We start from the raw sequence: 15,777 nt of genomic DNA, 5'->3' as shown, positions 1-15,777 counted from the left end.
ACCAAAACTGTCCTTCAAATGTAAACTGATATTGCAATTTTGGTTGGATTTGAGTTATCAAACTGCAGATTTTCTTCCAGAATGCATTGATAAACGATAAACCAAACTTATTCAGCATCTATGAGCTTTTTTATCACATCATTCAGGTGTTCCTGTTATTTTGGGTCTTTCTCTTCAGCGGTTTGAGTGTTGCGATAACGTGGATGAAGAGGAACCTGCAGGCTGCCGTTGTGCTGCAGGATGTCTCCGGAGCTCTGAAGGGAAGTTGAGTCACTCGAGGGGAGAAAATTTCATTTCTCCTTTTTTGTGTTTCTTCACTCCTACTCCAAACTAAAGCGATTTAACCGACCTAACGCTGGTTGCATAAGGAGAGAATCTGAAACCATTCTGGTGAATTTGAGGGCAGAAGAAAACACTGCAACCAAAACAGCAGATTTTTGAATGAGGTTTTGACCTGAGGACTTTTGTTTCCTCTTGTAGGCAGAATTCTGGGAAGTGAAACAGTTTTTAAAGATTCTCACAGACAATCGAAAACAATTTGTAAAGTCACCGGTTAATGTTAAAAGTCAGTTCATCTCCCGACCAATCAGTGTTGGCGGTTTGTCCTCGGGGCAGAGACACAGGACGTGGTTGGAGGGGAGGAGTGAAGCAGACAGGAAGAACCGCTGCTTTATGAAGGAGGGAAACCATATAAGGTGAAATTAATGCGACGGGAAATGTGACAAAAAGATGTTACACAACTTCACAGCTTCTGTCAACAAGTGGAAAAAAAAAAATACAAACCTGAGTTTTTTTGGCATTAAGCTTTTCACCAACACGACTGCAGAAACATAAAGATTTAAGTGATTTTTTATATTTGACCAAAAATGTGTTTATAACAAAAATGTGGAGTCAGACTTGAGACTTGACTTGGAACTTTTACTTAGGACTTGTTTTAATTTTATTGGTTCTTGACTTTGACTTTATGGTCTGGACTTGACTTGGGCCTAGGCTTAAGACTTGTTAGGGTTAACTGGCAACTTGACTTGGAGCTTATGAGTCTTGATTCAGAAGTTGACTCAGGACTTGTTGGTATTAACTTGGTACTTAACTTGGGACTTGTTGGTCTTAACATGTTGAACTTCTTGGTCATAACTTGGGACTGATGGTCTTAAAACCTGGGGACTTGTTGGTCTGAGCTTGTGGGACTTGTTGGTCTTAACTTGTGGGACTTGTTGGTCTGAGCTTGTGGGACTTGTTGGTCTTAACTCAGGACTTGTTGGTCTTGGGAGTTGATGGTCCTAACTTGTGGGACTTCTTGGTCATAACTTGGAACTTGTTAGTCTAAATAAGTCTAAATTTGGGGACTTGTTGGTCTTGACTTGTGGGACTTGTTGGTCTTGATTTGGGAATTCATAACCAAGAAGTGTCCCTGTAACCTTTATTTTGAAGGAGCATTAAACCTTTTAACTTTAACTTCACTTTTAATGTTCAGGTAGAATTATCATATGAAGTTCTTTTAAATGGTGCAACAGTTTGTTCCTTCACAAACCAGAACTTACCCCTTAATGTTGCTTCTGCTCAGGCTGCTGTTGTTTCCCAGTGACTCTATGCTGCCACCCGCTGGTTAAACGTCCCGAGCAGCTGACAGGTCAGTGAACACACCACCAACAGTCCATATTGTCCCAGTCAACAGTGAGACGAGTTCTGACTGAAGTGGAGGGTTCATTCTTTTTACTTTCAACACTTTGAATTATTTTCTTTAGTCAGTTTTATCTGCAGCTGTTGTTTTATTTGAAACCACTGAAGATAAAATTATATATTCGAAAATATTAAAGTTTATGTTGTTGTCTAGTTTGGTGTTAAAAGCTTTATAAGCTCACTGACTTTAACTTTCACATTTCATCCAGCAGTGTTGTGGTTTTGTCGTTGAGAAGGCAGATTTTAAACATTTATGTGCATAAATAAAATAATTAGACAAAAGAAATGATGGGATATTCATTCCGATACGAGTGAAGTCATTAAAGAGCGATCTATTAATTTGGGGGCACAAATGAAACTATTTTAGAGCAGAATATATTAAATCAAGAGCATTAATTAGGTCGTTTGCCAAAGACACTTTAAGTAATTTGAGAACAAGCAAAAGTAATTAGAGACCGCAAGTTAAATAAGCTAAATTAGAGTATAATTAGTACATTTGAGTGCTTGAATTGTTAAAATAAAGAGAATGAATTAAGACATTACACATTTAGTTTGTTGCCAAATGTCGTCAGCAGAAACATCAAACTTTGTCTCCAGCTTTTATTTAAAAACAGAAGAAAAGAGTCAAATAAAATAAATAAAAATAAACCACAACAGTCTTCAACAGTTTGTTTATTGAAAATCTTTAGATTCATAAATAAAACTCTTGTTGAATAATGTTCCTGCAGGTTGTAGCGACACATGTGAGTTTAGTTTAACTGGATTGGTGAAAAGGATTCTGGGTAATGGAGTCCTCACGTAGCAGCTCCCGCTGAGAGCTTGTCTCTTTAAATAAGTTTATCTTTGGTCAGAGTAAATAAAAGTCAAAGTTATGCTTCACATGTTGTTCCTGCTGAACATCCTGCCTCAGACAAAACACACACATCAGCTGATTTATCACCTGGTGTGTGTGTGTGTGTGTGTGTGTGTGTGTGTGTGTGTGTGTGTGTGTCATTAATACAAACTGTGCAGACATATTTTTATTTCTTACATTTCCTCATCAGGTGAACATCAAACTGTGAAAATAAGTTAAACAAAGTGACCTTGATGATGGACGGCAGAGTGGCGTTGTCATCGGGGGGGCGTTTGGTATTTTGGTGAGTTGTTGTGAACGTAACATTATCAGTTGAAATATTTCCATACATAGTAAAAATGTAATACCTGAGTTTTAGACACCAACTCACAAGTTTTTTGTTTTTTTTAAATATGAACATGTCAAGAAGACGAGAAGCCAAATGTTAGGGCTAAACTAACCAATATTATAATTATTAATTTATTATAAATAATTATTAAATTACGATTGTTTTGTCTTTGAAATGTCATGAAATAAATAAATCCCTGTCTGGTTTTGTCCAAAACCCTCAAATGTTTAGTTTAGAGTCATATAAAAAGTAGTAAATTATCACACTGGAGACGCTGGAAACACAGAATTTCTGACTTTTTTTGCTTAAAACTGGACTAAAACAATAAATTATCAGAATAGTTGCCAAATTATTTTCTTAAAATCGAGTAAACTTTGAGTCTAAAGTTAACAAAATATTAAATCAAATCAGAAACTTTCTGATAAAAGTCAACAAGATAACGAATCTGATGAGACATTTATGATGTTGGATGTTGAATTTTATAGTAAAACTGCCACCATTCACCAAAATAAAAGCCCTTCAACTGAGAGCTGAGCTGAAACTCGAGATAATACAATCATAAACTCCACACTGATATATATACATGAACCAAGAAAGACATTTACAGAAGACCACGTGAGTTCCCATCATGCATCTGATATGTATTAAATGACAAAAGAGATGTCGTAAAAGTTTAAAGAACGATTCTTTCCAAAACTGCTTCATGAATCATTGGTTTGTGAACTGCCGTTTTCGAAGCCTCAAGTTTGGCGATTTTGTTATTTTGCAACCAGTGAACAGGAAGTGACCATATATGGACTGAGGAGGAGTGACGTAGAGACGCCGTATACGTCTCTGGTGTCGACCTGTCAATCAGTGTGTAGCCCCGCCCTAAAGCATCCCCTGCTTTATGGTCTGTTTGACTCTAAATGGAGCATCATTTACTAAATGAACATCATGCTGTATTGAAGAAGACTTGAAACTAGAGATTGAGACCATAAACTCATGTTTACAATGTTTACTGAGGGAATAAATCAAGAGAGAAGTAGAGTCATTTTCTCATAGACTTCTATACAACCAGAGGAGTCGCCCCCTGGTGGACACTAGAGAGAATGCAGCTTATACACATGAAGAACTGACTTCACTCGGCAGAACCGGAGGATGCTGCCTGGTATGAATTGGTCCTCAGTATCCCACAATGCACTGTATACCGGTCTTTTGTTTACCACCTCATCCACTCCTCAACTTACTCAGACGTTAACTGATCACGTTTACAAATTTACTAAAGTTTGTTCTGAGCCTGAAGGTGTTGTCAGGTGACCTGCTGTTCAAGTCAAACTGGTCCCAGTTTATTACTTGCTGCTTGAGGGAAAACTTGGAAATGATTGACGTTATGAGCGCCTGAACGCACCGTTAGCTTTGGTCTCATTGTGGAGCAGCGTTCAAGTCACAGTCTTGGAAGGAAAGATTCCCGTTGATAACATTTGAGCGTTAACGTCATCAGATGGCTGTGTTGTTGGCTGTGTGACGGTTCATGTCTGTAAATGTGATTTATTCTTAAAGTATTATTTAAGTAAAAAATATATCTGAGCCTTCAGAAAAGTTTCCCCGTCGTAATTGTGACTCTGATGTTGACGTGAACGCGACCTTCAGGGGCTGTACGACTTTACATTTTCCCGCCATTTCTGACCAAGAGTAGTTTGGAGCAGGAAATAGCATCAGTAGGGTTGTAAACATGAACTTTATAAGCTGCAGGAAGAAAAAGTCAGATTTTCTCCTTTTACGGTCCTTCCGAAGTCGTCCTCTTGTTCTTCTTCGTTGGTTTGTGTAGTTGTAGGACTCCTGGGCGCTGTGAGGTGTTGTGCTTTTTGCCTCGCTAGTTCAAATTAGATCTTCTCAGTTTAATGGCGAGAAAACAATTACCAGAAAAGTTGAATAAAAAGCGTCAGAGTGAAGCGTTAAAAACCGTTGTTTCCAGAAAGAGTTTGGTTTCAGAAGCAGGTAGAAGCAGGTTTGTGAGTTTGGTCTGAAGTCGTTCAGTGGCGTCCCTGCTTCTTCTTAAAGATCTTATTAAAAGCGGTTCTCCTCCGGCTGCTGGACACCTCGCTATCGTCTCCTCTGTCCTCGTCGGGGGGGCTCCTCCCGACCGGTGGCCGGAGGCCCGTCCCCCGACCGCTGCCCGACGAGCTGGACGAGGCGGAGGACGAGAAGACGGCCGGGACGATGGCGGCGTCGGACGTGACGCAGAGGGAGCGGGTGGAGCTCGAGGAGGTGAGGACGGCGGCGCCGGGGCTGCCCCTCAGCTCCCCGAGGCTGGAGCTCTTCTCCAGACCTCCTCCGGCTCCACCGACCCCGGAGCCCTGACCCTGCAGGGGGTGGAGCCTGGGTGGAAGGAGGAAGGGCTTGGAGCCGTACACGCCTCGTGATTCGCCGTGAGAGACGGGGAGGGCGGAGTCAGAGTCAGAGCGGTTCATGATGTCCCTGAGAGCGACGGAGAGAGAAAGCTATTAACGTCACACATTACTGAAATATAAACTCAATATCAAACAATAAAATAATCAATAGAACTACAAATGAGAAGTAAGATGTTAAGCAAAGTTAGAAGGAAACACAGTCAGCAAGAGGAAATGAGGGATGAAACTCTACGATGGACTTCAGTCACTGTCTTTTCTTAAAAATTGTTCGTAAAAACAGAAATTAAATTGGTGGTCCAGCAAACCCGGAAATCCTAACAAACTAAATGTAAATCCTGAAAACTCTTAAACTTCATTAACCCTAAATTGTGACCACTAGTTAACTTGTGTACACTAAATCCTGAAAACTCATTAGAACTTTAAACGTTAACTCTATATCCTGAAAACTCATAAAACTCGTAAACTCTAAATCCTGAAAACTCGTAATATCCAAATCCTGAAAACTCCAAATCCTGACCCACTGGTAAAACTCCCAAAACCCTAAATCCTGAAAACCCGTAAAATCGTAAACTCTGGTTCCTGACCACTAGTAGAACTCGCAAACTGAGCCCCTAAAAATCGTCAACTCTTTTACTTGCCCCACCCATAAATCTAAATCTTGAACACTCGTAAAACCCTTAAACCCTACATCCTGAAAACTCGTAAACTCGAAATCCAGAAAACTCGTAAACTCGAAATCCAGAAAATTCGTAAACTCGAAATCCAGAAAATGTGTAAACTCGAAATCCTGAAAACTCAGAAAGTCGTAAACTCCAAATCCTGAGAACCCGTAAAAACCATAAACCTAAATTCTGAAAACTTATAAAACTCGTAAACCCTAAATCCTGACCTTGTGACCTACTCGTAAATTTCCTTTTTCTTAATCTTACAAACTCTTAAACTGTTCGTACGCAAAAGTTCAGATGGCATCTGTGTGTACGAATGTTTCAGCAATGAGGCCCACTGACTGTTATTTCTTTCTGTCTTGTTAGTTTAATCAGTGTCTTTGGAAAACGGAGAAAATACCCAAAGCTGCCGGAGCGACAGCGCTGCGTCTGGGCCGTCGCGGCGCCCCCTGCAGGCGGGAGGCTGGAAGACGCCTCCACAGAATGGAAGTAAGAAGACCGGAAGAGCAGAATAGAAAAAGGAGAAGAAGAAGAAGAAGAGGAGGAGGAGGAGTTGTTGTTCGGGGGAGGACAGAATGAGAGGACGGGGGGAGAGGAGGAGAGGCGGGGCCAATAGAGGGGTGAGACAGGGAGGAGGAGAGAGACGGGGGGGAGGGCACAGCGAGGAACTCCAGCTGGCCAATGGAGTGGCTGCGATTCTGCCGGCCGCTGGGAGCCTCTGGTAAGCCCCGCCCCTCTGGTTGAGGTAAACCACGCCCCTCTGGTTGAGGTAAACCACGCCCCTCTGGTTGAGGTAAGCCCCGCCCTTCAACCAACCTCTGAGAGCTGAACGTCAGCGCGGGGTCTACTATCCTCTGTCGCAGGGGCATCAGACTCTGAGCTATGGGGGAGAAAGAAGAGAAGGAGTACGTTGTTTTATTTTGAAAAGCAGAAACACAGGAAGTTCAGTTAAATGTGCAAAAGAAGAAAGAAAAGGCGTTTAGATGCCTTGTACGTTTTCCAGTTGTTATATGTTGTTATTCTGAAAATATGTTGGTCTTAATATGAAAACCTTCATGTTGAGTAACATGTTTTAATTGTTTTCACTAATTCACTTCTGAAAAGCTTCTTTTTGAAAGAATCTTTTCAATGCAAGAGTTTCATACTGCAGATGAAAGTGATTCCAAAACAAGATATCCACGATTAAAAAAAAAATTAAATAAAATATGACGGCAGCTGCCAAAGATTATGAAGAAAAACATATAAAATACAATTTCCAATCAAGTATTCTTGGGAGATATTAGTTTAAAACATGTGGCTTATTTTTTGGTTTTGTTTTGCAATTGAAACATTCAACTGTATTGAATTGACTTGAAATAAAATGAAAATAAAGATATATAAAAACACAATTATTTTGTGCATTTAACTGCTGCAGACCTGTAAGTGGATGTTAGTGGAAAGAGGGGAAAGCAGGTTAAAATGGTGTTGAGTTTTCCAGGTCTTCAGAGGGTGAAAAAGGTGAAAAGAGGAAGAGATTCTTCAGGAAAACATCCAAACAGTTCTGTCTGATCTGACCCGACGGAGGGAGGAAGGTGGAGGAAGAGGAGGGTGAAGGTGCACAGGGGAGGAGGCATTCACACGGACATATTCCGTCATATTCGCACACATTTGATTTAGTTTATTAGAGTTTTCCTGCAACTCTGTTATCTGTAAGATCATCACTTATTATAACTTATTAGTCAAAACGCATATATTCAATTCAATTCATATATCTGCTTGTCAGAAGCTACGTTAGCGTCTCAACACGCTTTATGTAGCACTTCAACATTTGCCTGTGATAGCAACATGGTTTGTGTCAATTCATCCCCCTCAACATCTAATCTCCGCTTCTAAGCAAAGTCACGTTAGCTAAAAGGCTAACTTGAGTCAGCGAAGTTGCCTTACGTTAGCTAAATGGCTAATGTGACACAGCAAAGTTGCCTTTCCTAAGCTAAATGGCTAACATGAGTTGGTAAAGTTGCCTTTCGTAAGCTAAATGGCTAATTTGAGTCAGCAAAGTTGCATTACGTTAGCTAAATGGCTAACGTGAGTCAGCAACGTTGCCTTTCGTTAGCTTCATGGCTAACATGAGTCGGCAATGTTGCCTTATGTAAGCTAATTGGCTAACATCAGTCGGCAATGTTGCCTTGTGTAAGCTAATTGGCAAATTTAAGTCAGTTTAGTTTAGTTTTCGTAAGCTAAAAGGCTAACTAGAGTCAGCGAAGTTGCCTTAAAAATGGCTAATTTAAGTCAGTTTTAGTCTAAATGGCTAATTTGAGTCAGCAAATTGCATTACGTTAGCTAAATGGCTAATGTGAGTCAGCAAAGTTGCATTACGTTAGCTAAATGGCTACCGTGAGTCAGCAAAGTTGCATTACGTTAGCTAAATGGCTATCTTGCATTACGTTAGCTTAATGGCTAATTTGAGTCAGGTTGCATTATAAACTAAATGTCTAATGTGAGCCAGCAAAGTTGCCTTTCGTTAGCTTCATGGCTAACATGAGTCAGCAATATGTATAATTTAACGTGAGTCAACAAAGTTGCCTAAATGGCAAATTTAAGTCAGTTTAGTCTAGTTTTCATACTAAATGGCTTGATTTATAAACTCTGTTGCCAGCATCTGTGTAACATTAACGTCACGCCGTTTAGATTTTGATATTTTCAAATGTTGTCTGCTCGTTGACTGGTTGATTTATACCTCTGTTGGAAAGTGTACATTTCTTATTGAATGTATTAAATGATCCGTTTGCGGAGGTTGAGCAACCGGAAAAACAGTAAAGAAGAAATAAATTTAATAAATATATTTTTACAATAAAATAGCATAAAATTATCTAAACGGAAAATTATTTTAATGTAACTTAAAATAGCACACGCAATGTATTAAATAAGTTTTGCTGTTTAAATTTTACCATTGAACAAAAGACTCCCACACTGTCTTCTTCACTTGCGTTTAAATATTATAACGTTTTGGTACGTAGACCTTCATCAGGTTATTATATCATATGTTTATTTTATTTAACATGCTGATATATAACATAACATTTCGTCACTTATTTTTATGATATTTTTGAATATATTTTAGTATAAATTCGTTTTGATATCTTTCTCATTTTTCGAACACATTATTTTTGGGGGATTTTAAGTGCTAAAAAAAATAAAAAGGTCTTAATTTTCAACAGATTTCACTATTGTAATTAATTGTTAATTAATAGTTTGGGGGTGTAGAAGTGTACACAGGTATGAACCAATCAGAGAGGGGAGGCTGAATGAGGGAGGGGCCAACCAGAGTGTTTCCATGGTGATTGGGTGTCTGCGATGCCACTCATTGGCCAGAGGTCGCTCACTCGCTGGTCCATCTGCCATGCTGCGTCTGGAGGGAGCCAATCAACAGAGAGAGAGAGATGCCAAAGAGAAGAGGAACCAATCAGAGGAGAGGATGGACCACAGGTGAGCTGAGAGAGGACGAGGTCAGGTAAAAGGCCTTTCATCTGTTTTTTTTTGTTTTGTTTGGTGATGTTTTCAGACAGGAATGTTGACTGAGAGTTAAGTTTGTCCCTTATGAGCCTCTGTAGCAAACCTGAAGTGATTAGTGGTGCTGTCAGGGGTTTAAAGGACAATTCCACATCGATTAGTTATTATTTATTATTTAATGTGCGACTGAAACGCGACTGTTTTTACATGCACGCCACCTAAAGACTTAAATATCTCCAGAGTTGAGAAAAACACCAAAAACTAGTTTTGAAAAGTCAAGAATCAGCTGCTTTATGAATGTTTGTCTTATTTTCTTCCATAATAACTATTTTAACAGAGAAAAACAAAACCTGTATAATGTGTTTTCACATATGAAATCTGTTAAAATGAATCCCAGCTTGTTCTCGGCTGCTTTTATTGTGAAAAACTTGACACTGACACATAATGAAGATATTTGTGAGGTCTTTTAAAAGATGAACGTGTTCAATAGGAACCAGTTTGGCGTTCGGCTCGATTTGTTGATTATAATTAAAATATGGAACTTTATCTACTTTAATTCTAAACACAAAAAAGGAAACATTAAGAAATGTTAAATAAAATTACAAAACAGCAATAACATATTCACCAGGTCTTATTATATGTATGAATATCATTTAGCAGATGCGTTAAAGTTTAAGTCTGGTTTTACTTTTATACTTTAACAAAAATACGCTGTGCGTCTCTCAATACTGTCTCACTTCCTGTCCGTGGCTCTCAGCCCATTGGTTCCTACTGGAGATTTTTGAAAACACAAATATATGAGTTTGTTTGTTAGCACAGTTAGCAACTGAGTAGAAGCAGAATTTACATCAACAATAAAAAATGTAAATATATCTACATGCACCCACACATTTACAAGTACAACCATGCATACCATAAATAAAAAAAATGCCATAAACACCTTAATAAAACATAAACACACTAAAAGGAGAAAAACAAACAAGTAAAAACAAACAAACCCAGAAGACTCCAGCTTCCCATCTTATGTTCCATCCAGTTCTATTTCAGTCTGTTTGTTCTGCACATAGTTTAATTATTACAAAAGGCGTATGTCATAGTGACTTTGTTTGGACTATTGCTCTAGTGAGTATTTGAACATGGGATTGAGTCAATAAACTACAGTGTGTGTTGTCATGGCAATGATGAATAATGTGTTTTTAATGGAGAGATATATTACAAATACCTGCTAGTAAAACAACAGAAGATTAATGTAAATGCCGTCTCATTGACTCAGACTCACACTGCATTGTCCCGGGAGACAGGATGTCCTCGTCCATGTCGTCGAGGTCATCGGAGAGGATGAGGTGATGAGGGGTCGGAGGTCGCAGGCCGAGGAAGGACGGGTCCAGGTTGAGGGCGGCGGCCAGCGCTCCCAGACCCGGATTGTTGACCAGACAGAAGCCCGTCAGACACTCGATCTGCTGCCAGCGGAGGAGCTTCTCCCGCAGGGCCGCCGTCACCTCGGCCAGGGCCTGTCTGGGGGGGGGACGGGGCGTTACCAGGGGTTACCATGGGTTACGACGATTACCGGCCACCTCCACAGGTACAAAACATCTTGAACTCGCACGAACGCAAAAGCTCTGTGCTTGTCTTTGTGTTCGATAGTCGTGCAACGCATCATAAAACTCATGGAGCAAATACAACGCTTAGAGATCCCTGAGGCCCGCCCCTCTTATTGCTGATCATTAATGATCAATACTGTCGGATACAGATCCCTTTGTTGTTTGATTATAGCAGCTGGTCTACAAGGATCCAGAGTATTCTTTTTTTTGCCACCGTCCCAAAAATCATTTCAACGTTGTGAAGTCAGTAAACCTAATATACTAAATGTTATACTTTTACTTTGTTATAGTAATTTATAGTGTTTTTTTCTTCATAAAAACACACAATTTAAATGATAAGGAAATAAAATATTGTATTTTTATTGATAAAAACATCTATTCATTATTAGTTTCAATGATGTGTTAATCTTAGAGCTAGTGTTAGGAAGTTAAACACCATAATTCATCTCTGATATCTATTTTATATTAATGTGAAAACATCTTCAAACTACTGGATTTATTCTAGTTTATCACCAACACTACATTTTACCAGATTACATTGAACACATCATGATAACGTTATAATTTACCTTCAACCAATACTCATTTTCACTGAACAGAGCCTGAACGCATCATAATGTCACTGAACTGAACCTCCGTTTGTTAGCGGTGCTGCTGACGTTACCAGCTCTCCTGTTGATGTAAACACTATAATATATATATATATATATATATATATAGTACCAGTAAAAAGTTTGGACACACCTTCTCATTCAACTACTTTGAAGAATATAAAATATAAAACATATTCTGGTTCCATATGTGGTCCTTCATAGTTTGGATGTCTTAAATATTAATCTACAATGTAGAAAAAATAATAATAAAAATAAAGAAAAACCATTGAATGAGAAGGTGTGTCCAAACTTTTGACTGTTACTGTATAAATATATAAAAATATATATAAACTATATATATATATATTTTATTTTTTTTTTATTTTTTTATGAACAGGCCTACATTTTCCATTTTACACAATTTGATCTGGCTATAGGACAGGTAAAACATCATAAACAAGTGAAGGTCCTGTCTCTCTCTTATTCACTCACTTTGCAGAGAGGATCTTGTGGTCGACGTCGTCCAGCGAGGAGCTGTGAGCCACATGAAACGTCCCGAACAGAGAGCTCCTCTTCTTCTTGATCTTCTCCGCCTGAAACACCACCGCACCATCACCACCATCATCACCACCATCACTACCAGTGTGTGTGTGTGTGTGTGTGTGTGTGTGTGTGTGTGTGTTGTCCTCACCCCCTCTCTGGCCTGCAGCAGCTGCTTCTCGGCGCTCTGCTTCTTGATGTTGTAGTACTGAACTTCGACCTCGTGCGTCAGCTGCAGCCACTTCTGCAGTGAATCCGGCGGCGCCCAGCGAGCCCGGGACTCCAGCTCCCTCTCCGCCTTCTTCAGCGCCATGCGAACCTACGATGCACAAACCAACACACACATACAGGTATAGTAGAAACAAGAAGAGGCGGGTCTGTCCGACATCCTGACAGCTGATTGGTGGAGCCGTGTACCTGATCCAGCTCCTCCTCGGCGTATTTCTGCCGGCTCCTCTCGTTCCCGGTTCCCTCTCGGAGCTCTCGGAGCCGCTGAGCTTCCAATTTGGCCGAGTCGATCTCGCTTCGCAGCTCCTCCTCCACCTTCACCTTCTCCACCTGAACGCAGCGCTGCTCCTCCTGGGCCTTCTGCAGCCTGCAGGGAGCGGCAGCAACATGTGGTTTTGATTGGCTGTTCAGTTTCTCTTAATTACTATTACTGCTGCTAGAAGTACTAATCGGTGGTTGTTTTTTATGAGATTTTTAACGACATACTATACTATGACTTTTTTATGAGATTTTTTACATCTTCTTACTGCACCAGCTCTTACTGAACCAGCTCATGAGGTTCAACCTGCCTGCCTAGAATTCCACCCTGGAATAATCCAGTCTCTTCTCTAAACATCCATCCCTGTGTGGTTAGGATAAACCACCAAACAGGAACAAACTTCAAAGGACCGTCAGGATTGCAGAGAAAATCATTGACGCCAGCCTTCCCACAATCCAGGACTCAGGCATCCCCAGAGGCAGGAAGCTGTCATGAAACATGACTGCAGACCCATCACACCCTGGTCACGCACTTTCTTGTTGTCCTTGTTTTTGGCTTTATTTCTGTGCATGTGTAGTGAGATCAATAAAAAACGGTGTCAAATTGCTGGTTTGTGTCCTTCATATCCAGAAAATAAAGCTGATTCTGATTCTGATACTAGTATATAAATTAGACTAAGCCATACAATACTAAACATAAAGACATTTCTATACCATTCTATACTATTTTTCATGAAATTTTTAATCTCTGTAAGAAATCTCATAAAAATAGTCATAGTATAGTATGTCGTAAAAAATATAAAAGTCATAGTATGGTATGTCGTAAAAAAATTCATAGTATAGTATGTCATAAAAATATCACAGTATAGTATGTCGTAAAAAAGTCATAATATAAAAAATATATAAAAAAGTCGTAGTATAGTATGTCGTAAAAAATGTACAAAAAGTCATATTATAGAATGTCCTAAAAATATCAAAGTCATGGTATGGTATGTCATAAAAAAGTCATAGTATAGTATGTTGTAAAAATATCACAGTATAGTATGTCGTAAAAAAAGTCATAATATAAAAAATATATAAAAAAGTCGTAGTATAGTTAAAGTCATACTGTTTTACGAGCGTTGGTGGTATAGTGGTGAGCATAGCTGCCTTCCAAGCAGTTGACCCGGGTTCGATTCCCGGCCAATGCAGACCTTTGTAAGCTGCGATGGCCGAGTGGTTAAGGCGTTGGACTTGAAATCCAATGGGGTCTCCCCGCGCAGGTTCGAACCCTGCTCGCAGCGGACATGTGTCACTTTTGGGGCGGCTGTGGCACATGAGGTAGAGCGCTTGTCCTATAACCACAAGGTCGGTGGTTCAAACCCCTCTACCTCTACATGCCGAGGTGAGCAAGACACCTAACCCCAAGTTGCTCCCCGGGATGGTTAAATGCAGAGAAATAATTTCCCCATTGTGGGACTAATAAAGGATTGATTATTATTATTATTATTATTTTTAATGACTGTTGATGCCAGCAGGAGGCGCTGTCCCTTAGTCTGAAGGGGAGGTGGTCTGTATGTGTGTGTGTGTGTGTGTGTGTGTGTGTGTGTGTGTGTGTGTGTGTGTGCGTCTGTGTGTGTGTGTGTGTGTGTGTGTGTGTGTGTGTGTGTGTGTGTAACATTACACTATAGGTGACCTGTCCTCAACACATCTCCACCTGTTTGAATCTAAGTGGCTGATAGTGGATCCAGTCCAGCTGCTGACACACTGAACAGCAGTATTCCCAGTTCAGCTCTACTGCAGTACTACAGGTAGTATTTATGCAGAGTGAAAAACTGCTATTGAACAAGTGTGAACTAGTTATATAAAATCAATACTGCATTATTAGTAGCAGAGGTTTGAGTTATAAGGTAATAAGGGTAATAACAGGAGCAGTAGTAGAGATAGTACACATCGTAGTAGTTGTAGTAATGCTAGAAGGAGTAAAAGCAGTACACATAGCTACAGGAGTAGAACTTGTTACTGTAGTAAAATTAGTTGCAGAAATACAATATGTATACAAGAGTACTACGTGTGTAGTAGCAGGAATACTACATGTGTAAACGCAGAAGTACTAGGTCTGCAGTAGCAGGAGTACCACGTCTACTAGAAGGAGTACTACGTTTGTATTTGTGGTTGAAGGAAACAGAAGACAGCAGAAGAACAGAAGAGCTGTGAAACTTGTTACACGAGGGTGTGTGTGTGTGTGTGTGTGTGTGTGTGTGTGTGTGTGTGTGTGTGTGTGTGTGTGTGTGTGAGAATGCAGACTGAGCTGCTGGCTATTCTTTGACCATATAAGGACTCCAGAGAGAAAGCTTCAGCAGTGACGGTCTGCACGCACACACACACACCAGATGAGTTATTTCCTGATGGTGCAGCTTAGTTGGAGTTTAAAGGTTAAATCTATAGAATTATAAATACAGAACAAGTCTGGCTGCTGCTGGTAGTACCACCACTAGTAGTACTACCAGCAGCAGTACTACCACTAGCAGTACTACCACCAGTAGTACTACCAGCAGCAGTACTACCAGCAGCAGTACTACCAGCACTAGTAGTACTACCAGCAGCAGTACTACTACCAGCAGCAGTACTCACTTCTCCTGCAGGTCCATCAGGCTCTCCTCGGCCCTCTGCAGACCCTCCAGGTCCTTCACCAGCTTCCCCAGGTCGTCTCTGGACTTCCTGGTCTGAACGTAGGCGAACCAGCAGCCGGCGAGCGCCGCCAGGACGGACACGGCCAGAACCAGGTCCTTCCACCGGCTGGGTCGGCCTGCAGACACACACACACGCTGAATGTATATATATATATATATATATATATATATATATATATATATATATATAAATATATATATATATATATAAAAATACATACATACACAGATATACAACACATGCATCCATACATACAAATGTGTCGCTGAATATATATATATATACACATATATAAATAAAAATATACATATATATAGTTAAATATACATATCTATATATATATATATATATACACACATATATATAGATACACACACACATATATATATATATATACATATATATTTTAAATATATATGTATATTTAAATATACATATATATACAGCGGGTAAAATAAGTATTGAACACGTCACCA

The 15,777-nt window shown here is 39.8% G+C and overlaps 1 protein-coding gene, 1 long non-coding RNA gene and 2 other non-coding genes across 5 annotated transcripts in view; 3 read left to right on the top strand and 1 right to left on the bottom strand.

Annotated features, from left to right (window-relative positions):
- The first annotated feature begins 282 nt into the window (after nucleotides 1–282).
- Nucleotides 283–6,375, top strand: LOC129113079 (uncharacterized). The gene is made up of 3 exons (XR_008532388.1): nucleotides 283–695; nucleotides 1,565–1,630; nucleotides 6,286–6,375. It is a non-coding gene; the product is annotated as an uncharacterized LOC129113079 (long non-coding RNA).
- Nucleotides 2,866–15,777, bottom strand: part of stim1b (stromal interaction molecule 1b) — a 31,099-nt gene continuing 18,187 nt past the window's right edge. For both annotated transcript variants that reach the window (XM_054625210.1, XM_054625209.1), the window contains 8 exons: nucleotides 15,242–15,416; nucleotides 12,560–12,737; nucleotides 12,294–12,461; nucleotides 12,095–12,195; nucleotides 10,688–10,923; nucleotides 9,221–9,307; nucleotides 6,736–6,799; nucleotides 2,866–5,321 (listed from right to left, as the gene is read on the bottom strand). In XM_054625210.1, coding sequence (XP_054481185.1) covers nucleotides 4,877–5,321; nucleotides 6,736–6,799; nucleotides 9,221–9,307; nucleotides 10,688–10,923; nucleotides 12,095–12,195; nucleotides 12,294–12,461; nucleotides 12,560–12,737; nucleotides 15,242–15,416 — 1,454 coding nt within the window. In that variant the 3' untranslated portion in view covers nucleotides 2,866–4,876. The remainder of the gene's footprint in view (nucleotides 5,322–6,735; nucleotides 6,800–9,220; nucleotides 9,308–10,687; nucleotides 10,924–12,094; nucleotides 12,196–12,293; nucleotides 12,462–12,559; nucleotides 12,738–15,241; nucleotides 15,417–15,777) is intronic.
- Nucleotides 13,747–13,818, top strand: trnag-ucc (transfer RNA glycine (anticodon UCC)). The gene has a single exon. It is a non-coding gene; the product is annotated as a tRNA-Gly (tRNA).
- Nucleotides 13,830–13,911, top strand: trnas-uga (transfer RNA serine (anticodon UGA)). Its single transcript has one exon. It is a non-coding gene; the product is annotated as a tRNA-Ser (tRNA).

The sequence above is a fragment of the Anoplopoma fimbria genome, chromosome 24 (genome assembly GCF_027596085.1).
Source record: "Anoplopoma fimbria isolate UVic2021 breed Golden Eagle Sablefish chromosome 24, Afim_UVic_2022, whole genome shotgun sequence".
Classification (NCBI taxonomy): Eukaryota; Metazoa; Chordata; class Actinopteri; order Perciformes; family Anoplopomatidae; genus Anoplopoma; species Anoplopoma fimbria.
Note: the sequence above shows the minus strand (reverse complement) of the source record. Positions and strands in the feature narration are given on the sequence as shown.